At 41.8% G+C, this 9,107-nt stretch overlaps 1 protein-coding gene across 1 annotated transcript in view; it reads left to right on the forward strand.

The window, feature by feature from the left end:
• Positions 1 to 8,340, forward strand: part of LOC131198550 (cytochrome P450 2K6-like) — a 36,390-nt gene extending 28,050 nt beyond the window's left edge. Inside the window, exons 11-12 of the mRNA XM_058183321.1 lie at positions 333 to 474; positions 4,134 to 8,340. Coding sequence (XP_058039304.1) covers positions 333 to 474; positions 4,134 to 4,321 — 330 coding nt within the window. The 3' untranslated portion in view covers positions 4,322 to 8,340. The remainder of the gene's footprint in view (positions 1 to 332; positions 475 to 4,133) is intronic.
• Positions 8,341 to 9,107: the final 767 nt, after the last annotated feature.

Consider the following 9,107-nt stretch of genomic DNA (forward strand, 5'->3'; position numbering starts at 1 on the left):
AAGAGTACTGGGCCTAAAACAGATCCTTGGGGTACTCCACTGCATACTTCCCTCCATGTGGATGTAGTTCCATTGAGGACTACACGTTGAGTGCGGTTGGTCAGCCAGTTACGAATCCATCTGGTGGTGGTGCTGTCTAACCCACATTTTTCTATGTTATCTAGTAGTAGGTTATGGTCGACTTTATCAGATGCTTTACTGAAGTCCAAGTAAATTATATCGACAGCATTCTTCTGGTCATATATTTCCAGTTTTAAATTTCTAATTTAAAAATGTAATTATTTCTATAACAATCACACTTTTTAATATAGATTTTCCTCTTTTGATTTTAGGGTATGCAAATTATGCCTTTGCTATCATCAGTGCTCCATGATGAATCTCAGTGGGAGAAACCCTATCAATTCTATCCTGAGCATTTTCTTGATTCTGAAGGAAAATTTGTGAAAAGAGATGCATTCATGCCTTTCTCTGCAGGTAATATTCTCTCTATATATATCCATGTGTCCATGCATAATGGGCAATGCTTTATATTTTGGAAAGAAAAGTTCACAAGATACAGTGGAAAATTTGAAAAAGTGATAATAAAATCATGATGTAATAAACTTTCATTTAACTTCCATTTATCGGTGGTTCTCCTCCTATCTCTCCGATCAGTCGCAGACGGTGTTGACGGGGGGCAGAGATCGTCCCCGAGGAACCTCACATGTGGGGTGCCGCAAGGGTCGATTCTCTTGCCCCTTCTGTTCAACATCTATATGAAGCCGCTGGGTGAGATCATCAGTGGCTTTGGGGTGAGATACCATCTGTACGCTGATGATACTCAGCTGTACTTTTCCACCCCGGGCCACCCCAATGAAGCTATCGAAGTGCTGTCCCGGTGCCTGGAAGTCGTACAGGTCTGGATGGGGAGAAACAGGCTCAAACTCAATCCCTCCAAGACGGAGTGGCTGTGGATGCCGGCACCCCGGTACAGTCAGTTGCAGCCGCGGCTGACTTTTGGGGGCGAGTTATTGGCCCCAATGGAAGGGGTCCGCAACTTGGGCGTCCTCCTGGATGGACGGCTGTCTTTTGAAGATCATTTGATGGCCGTCTCCAGGATAGCTTTTTACCAGGTTCGCCTGGTTCACCAGTTACGCCCCTTTCTAGACCGGGGTGCCCTATGCACGGTCACTCATGCGCTCGTCACATCTCGCTTGGATTACTGCAATGCTCTCTACATGGGGCTCCCCTTGAAGAGCATCCAGAGGCTTCAGTTGGTTCAGAACGCAGCTGTGCGGGTAATAGAGGGAGCCCCTTGTGGCTCCCACGTGACACCTCTCCTGTGCAGACTGCACTGTCTACCTTGGCCTTTCAGGTGCGCTTCAAGGTTTTGGTTATCATCTTCAAAGCGCTCCATGGCATAGGGCCGGGTTATTTACGGGACCGCCTGCTGCCACCGACTACCTCCCACTGACCCCTACGCTCTCACAGGGAGGGACTCCTTAGGGTGCCGTCCGCCAGGCAGTGCCGACTAGCGACACCCAGGGGAAGGGCCTTCTCTGTGGGAGCCCCCACCCTCTGGAACGAGCTCCCCCCAGGATTACGTCAACTTCCTGACCTTCGAACCTTCCACCGCGAGCTTAAGACACATCTATTTATTTGTGCAGGGCTGGCCTAGGGTTTAATTTTAAAATTAATTTTAAACGGGGTTTTGTATTTTTAACTATAGTTTTAAATTTGGCCTAATGGAATAAGTTTTTTAAATGTTGTTTTAACATGTATTTATTTTATACTTTATGTTTTATAAGGCTGTAAACCGCCCTGTGTCCTTCGGGAGATAGGGCGGTATAGAAATTTGAATAATAAATAAAAAAATAAATAAAACAGCGTTTAGAATAAGATTGCCTGATGCTCCCACAAACTTACAGTGGCTATGAAACTGCACTGCAACAACCATTTTCTAAAAGCAGTTAAGCTTCTGAACATAAAACAACAGTAACAGTTATTTGAGGGACTGTCTCATCCCATTGGAATTGGCCCACCCCACCTATGCCAGCAGAGGAGCATGTTGCGGGCCCCATTAGCCAGGGTATTCCAGCTGGCAGGGTCCAGGAGAAGAGCCTTCTCTGCCATTGTATCTGCCCCTTGAAACATCTTCCTCTCTGAAGTGAGCTCAGATCCAATCGTCCTGACCTTCTGCAAGTGCTTAAAGACCTGGCTCTGTCACTTGGCGTGAGGCTCCAATGTAGGGATTTCACGTTGGAGATGGTTAATGGATTAAGAATAGATTTCACCTCCTCCCCTTCTCATCCTACTCTGTCCCTCCACATCTTTTGAGACTTGAGCATTTATATTTTATAGTATTTTATTTGTATTATTTATAGGTGTTGTATAGTTTTATCTTTTTAATATTGTAAACTATCCAGAGTTACCCTGTGGTAATATGGGCAGCCAATAAATTTAATAAAAAATAAAAATAAATAAGAAATAAGAAATAAGAAATAATCAAGTGAAGGATTTGTGCGTGCCTAGAAACAAATAAGAAACCAGCATAAATTTGTTCAAAACAGATTATGGCAAACCTTTTTGCCTAATTTGATAAAGTAAGTAAATTAATGGACCAGTGAAATGCTGTCAACATAACATACTTAGACGTCAGCAAGGTATTAGACAAAGTAGCCACAATCTATTTCTTGGTAAGATAGAAAATATGGGATAGACAGTACCACCACTAGATGGATTCACAATTGACTGCCCAGCTGGTAGGCTTCAATAGAACTACAGCTGCATGGAGGGAAGCATGCAGTGGATTACCACAAAGTTTGGTCTTGGCCTCATACTCTTCAACATTTTCATAAATGATCTTGATGAGGGGATAGAATAGGAACTCATCAAATTCACAGATAACACTAAACTGGGAGGAATAGAAGGAACAGGGGTGGACACGGTATCTGTCTTTCAGTACTTGAGGAGTTGTCACAAAGAAGAGGGGGTTGACTTATTCTCTAGGTCACTAGAGTGAAGGACAAGAAGTAATGGGTGGAAGCTTGTTAAAGGAAGATACAACCTAGAAGTAAGGAAGAATTTTCTGACAATAAGAGCAATTAATTAATAGAATAGCTTGCCTCCTAGCGTTGTAGGTGGTCCATCACTGGAGGTTTCCAGAAATAGACTGCACAACCATTTGACTGAGACAGTATAAGCAGAGGATTGGACTAGAAGACCTTCAAGGTCACTTCCAGACCTATGATTCTGTGAAGGAGTCTATATACTATAACTCACAAAGACATGATTTATGTCAGGGGTCCCCAACCTGTGGGCCACAGGCTACTAGTGGGTAATGAAGGGTTTGCAATTGGGCTGTGGAAATGGCTGGCAAACGTGCACAGGTGCATCTTCACTTGCACAAGTAGTGGGCTAGCGCATGCACGTGCATACTGCTTGTGCAAATGCAGCTGCGTGTGCACTTTCCAGCTGCTCACACAAAACCATCCCCTCTCCCCTGCACTGGTTCACAAAGCTAGAAATGCTGGGGAACTTTGGTTTATGTCATCACTAGATTGTTATCACCATTCAAGGTTCTTCAATCACTATGTATCTGAAGGTAATCTTTATCAAAATTAGGGGCTAAGGATACTTACTAAGAACATGAAGGCATTCTTGGAAATTGTCTAACTCATTCATTGGGGGAAAAGTTCATGAACAGTAGAACATATTAATGCATACTTTCTCCCCCCCAAAAAAACCTACAAGATTCATCATTGAATTTATGGATTAGGGGAACATTCTGACAATCAAAAAAGTTTAAAGGAAGATTTAAACTCCCCCACCCCCCAAATGAACTTTCAATAAAGGTATTCCTGTAGTTGTAATTACAACCTCTACCTCAAATGGGATGCTCAGTCAACACCCTTTTCAGGGCATCAGTGTAGAATGGTACTTATGAAGGCTCACCTTTCTTTTAGGATAAGGATGCTTATGATACATGCCTTATTTTTATTTTATTGCTATATTTTAAATATGAAATGTTTTGTCATAACTTTGTGTCTTACTCATCTCTCCATGACAATCTGACATTGGGAAGCTATGTAAAATGGTTGAAGAAACCAATAAGCATACTTCCCCCCACCACCACCATGTATGCTTTCTTCCAGGTAGGAGAATATGTGCAGGTGAGACCCTTGCCAAAATGGAGCTCTTCCTCTTCTTTACCAGCCTGCTGCAGAAATTTACCTTTCAACCTCCCCCAGGAACATCTGAAGATGATCTGGATCTAACGCCTGCACTTGGATTTACAACCCCTCCTATATCTTATAAGACCTGTGCCATTCCATGTTCATAAGACACAAGACCTTCATAATAATTCTCAGTCTTGGATAATGTTATTCTGTATGATCTTGTCTTAAGAGTCTGTCTTAAATTGTACTATAATTATTTGCATACACACAAAATCTAGATTTTGAGAGTGAAAGGGATAGAGAAATCATGCTAAGTGCTTGATACTTTTATTGATTATTTTTGTTTGTTTCCTTTTACCTTTTTTTCTCCTATTCAATTTTGTTATATTTGCTTTTTGTTAAATTCATTTTAAGCAATATAGATTTTTCCACAATAATTCTACACACACACACATGCATGCGCGCGCACACACACTCACTCACACATATGCATTTGTCTGTTACAGGTTATCAGTGTTAACAAAATCAACAATAATAATTGAAAAAGTTCATGTTCTAGACTTCTTAGCTTCCATGATGTTCTGTGGACATAATATAGTTGGATTTCAGTAGGGCATTTGACAAAGTAGACCACAACGTACTTCTTGATAAGCTAGAAAAATGCAAGATAGACAGCATCACCACCAGATAGATTTGTAACTGGCTGACAAGCTACACTCAATGTGTAGTCCTTAATGGAACTACATTTACATGTAATTATATATAGTTACTTACAACTACTTAATGGAACTACATCTACATGGAGGAAAGTAAGCAGTGGGGTGCCTCGAAGTTCTTTTTTAGGCCCAGTACTCTTCAATACCTTTATAAATGATTTAGATGAGAGAAGAACTCATCAAATTTGCAGATGACACCTGGCAGGAATAGCCAACAGCCCTGAAAATAGACTCAAGATCCAGATAGATCTCGACAAACTTGAACACTGGGTGCTATCTAACAAAATGAAATTCAGTACATGGAAAAGTAAGGTTTTAAACTTAGGCAAGAAAAACCAACTGTACAGGTACAGATTAGGTGAAATTTCACTCAATAGCAGTAACTGCGAGAGGGATCTTGGAATCCTAGGGGATAACCACTTAAATATGAGTGAACAGAGCAAACTCCAATATTTGAGAGGCTGCCACGAAGAAGAGGGAGTCAATCTATTTTTCAAAGCACCAGAAGCAAGATAAGAAGCAATGGATCAAGGAGAGAAGTAACCTAGAACTAAGGAGAAATTTCCTGACAGTGAGAACAATAAACCAATGGAATTGATTGCCTTCAGAAGTTGTGGGAGCTTTATCACTGGAGTCTTTTAAAAAGAGACTGGACAGCCATTTGTCTGAAATGGTATAAGGTCCCCTGCATGAACAGGGGGCATTGGATTAGAAGACCTCAAAAGTCCCTTCTAACTTTGTTATTCTGTTTTCACTCTTCATCATTCATCATTCTGTCATTCTTACTGCTAAAAGTAACTCATGCTCTGGTTACGTCTCGGCTGGATTACTGCAATGCTCTCTACATGGGGCTGCCCTTGAGGTGCACCCGGAGGCTGCAGTTAGTCCAGAATGCAGCTGCGCGAGTAGTAATGGGAGCCGCTCGAGGCTCCCACGTAACACCACTGCTCCGTAGTCTGCACTGGCTTCCTGTGGTCTTTCGGGTGCGCTTCAAGATTCTGGTTACCACCTTTAAAGCGCTCCATGGCTTAGGACCCTGGTACTTACGAGACCGCCTGCTGTTACCGTATGCCTCCCACCGACCCGTACGCTCTCACAGAGAGGGTCCCCTCAGGGTGCCGTCCGCCAAACAATGTCGGCTGGCGGCCCCCAGGAGTAGGGCCTTCTCTGTGGGAGCATCGACGCTCTGGAATGAACTCCCCCCTGGCCTACGTCAAGTGCCTGATCTTCGGACTTTCCGTCGTGAGCTAAAAACATATTTATTTACTCAAGCGGGACTGGCATAATAGTTTGATTTTATATTGGGGTTTTATTAATATTTTAAATTTTAAATTCATTTTTAACTATCAGCCGTTTAGTAATTGCTAATTTAATTTCTTTTAATTGTATATATCTTGTATTTTATTTCTGGCTGTACACCGCCCTGAGTCCTTCGGGAGAAGGGCGGTATAAAAATTTAATAAAATTAAAAATAAAATAAATAAAAAATAAATAAAAACATACAGGAAAAAACACACAGGAAAAAAGAACCCAAACACTAAGTACAAGCTTGATGGACATTACCTTACAGATGACCCCCACCCAGTTAAAGATCTTGGAGTTTTCATATCAAATGATCTAAGTGCCAAAGCCCACTGCAACTACATAGCAAAAAAGGCTCTAAGAGTTGTAAACCTAATTTTACGCAGCTTCTTTTCCAAAAACTCTACACTACTAACCAGAGCATACAAAACATTTGCTAGACCTATTCTTGAATACAGCTCACCTGTCTGGAACCCATACCACATCTCGGACATTAATACAATTGAACGCGTCCAGAAATATTTTACAAGAAGAGTTCTCCACTCCTCTGAAAACAACAAAATACCTTATACCACCAAACTTGAAATCCTGGGATTAGAAAACTTAGAACTCCGCCGACTCCTACAAGACCTGTGTTTAACACACAGAATCATCTATTGCAATGTCCTTCCTATTAAAGACTACTTCAGCTTCAATCGCAATAATACAAGAGCAAACAATAGATTCAAACTTAATGTTAACCGCTTCAATCTTGATTGCAGAAAATATGACTTTTGTAACAGAGTTGCTAACGCTTGGAACACACTACCTGACTCTGTGGCCTCTTCTCAAACTCCCAAAAGCTTTAATCAAAAACTGTCTGCCATTGACCTCACCCCATTCCTAAGAGGACTGTAAGGGGCATGCATAAGAGCACAAAAGTGCCTACCGTTCCTGTCCTATTGTTTCCTTTCATTATATATACACTTATATGTTGTATAGTTGTTTCATGCTTATGCTTATATATACTGTTGTAACAAAATAAATAAATAAAATAAATAAAATAAATGATCTATATCTTCAAATGAAAGAATAAAAATTACTTCCAGCTTTGTAATTGTGACTGCAAAATGAATAATTAAGCAAATTATACCAATTTCTTGTAGTTATTAATTTTGCATCACTAAATTACAAGAAGGGCAAGAAACAGCTTTTTACATCCAAAAACGAATCAGTCAAAACATTTATCATGGACAAAGTAGCAAATGTATACTGTGTTTCCCCAAAAATAAGACCCAGTCTTATATTTTTTTGGCTCCAAAATAAGTGCTAGGGCTTGTTTTTGGGGAAACACGATTTCACAGTGATCAGCTCAGCTGGGTGCCTCACCCCACATGTGCACACAAGAGGCAGCAAGCACGTGGGGACCAACAGTATCCGGCACCAGCTGCAGCCTGCCAGTGTCTTGGTCAGCACACTCTGGAACTGTGCAGTGCATACAATGCAGGTACCTTAATTCCCTATCTAAGCAGCAGACAGAGGCAGAGGTGTGGGGGGAAGGCAGGTGATCTGGATTCGCTGCATGGTCAGCAAGAAAGCCAAGAGTCGGTGTGCTGCAGTGAGCGGCTGGTTGCCGGAAGCTCATCTTCTCACAGCAGTGCCGGCAGCAGATGGTGTGGGGTGGAAGGCAGTCAATCCTGATGCGCCACACAGGCCGCAGGCAAGCCGATGGAAGGATGAGCTTCCCGCACTGCCTGCCTGCTCCAACCCACCAACTCTCAGCTCTCATGGTCCACTGGGATGAGATTGATTAAAACACTGAATTGTCAGGTTGAATAGCCTGACAGCTCATATGAGGTCCAGTTAGCCTTCCTTTAAAAGACTAGGTTAAGTAGGGGATTTTTTAGTTAAATAAAAGAAAGGGGGCATGTTTTGTGCCTTCAAGAGACACGTATTGGAAGCATTGATGTCAATCTGTTAAATGTAAAAATCTCTATCAAAAATGCATGGCCTTAAATAGAGTTTTTAAAAATGGAGTAGCTATATGAACTTTTACCATGACTTCTAGAGAAAAAATCCCAATGAGAGTGGAAGATGCATAATGTTAAGCTTTCAGACTGAATCTGGAAAATAACAGTTGTTTTGATTTATGTGCAGAATACCAAAATAAAGTTCTGTGAAATATTGTTATAGTTTTTTTCTATCTCAATTTTTCTTGAAAATGCAAAGGAAGAGACAATATCTTAATCATTTTAGATATGATAATGATTCTTTTCCCCTTTTATATGATTAAAATGATTTTATAAAAAAGAAACTTTGGCAAGCTCCCAAAAGTTTCCCCATATATTGTGTCATGGCTATTTCTTTGGGGAGTGTCCTACAGAGAGAATTCAGTTCATAAAACTTATTTAAGGCTAGATACAAATTCAATTTCTACTTTACTTTTAACCAGCCTTATAGATGTAGAGGTAGCAGATGCTACTAACGTGGATAAATAACCCAATATTTGTAAGACTTTTCTCCTGAAGGCATTCAGTTGGAAGAGTCACAGGCAGGGAAAGCGGTGTTGCCTAGTGTCGTGTCCCACTCCTCCGCTGACGGCCGGGTCAGGGAAATCCGAATCAGGTGTGCCTCTGCAGCTCTGCCAAAGTCCTAGCAAAGTCCTCAGGGCAGGCAGGAGACCAGAAAGTGACTTCAGCAAGATGTTTAGACTTTGCCTGACTCAGAGAATGCCAGAAAGCAGATCCTTTATATAGGCCATGGGGTGTGGCTCCATGACTCAGCACTTATCCAGGCCTGCCCCTCCCTTCCTTCTGTTGCCTCCGCCTATCAAGTCTTCTGACGCGAGGGTCACTCCAGTTGGCAGCTGTTGGTAATTGACCTCCCTCAGGCTCACATGCTGTGGAGGAGGGGTAGGGGTCTAGCTGCTCCGTTTGCCTGGGCATGGAGCCAG

Source organism: Ahaetulla prasina, chromosome 1 (genome assembly GCF_028640845.1).
Source record: "Ahaetulla prasina isolate Xishuangbanna chromosome 1, ASM2864084v1, whole genome shotgun sequence".
Taxonomy (NCBI): domain Eukaryota; kingdom Metazoa; phylum Chordata; class Lepidosauria; order Squamata; family Colubridae; genus Ahaetulla; species Ahaetulla prasina.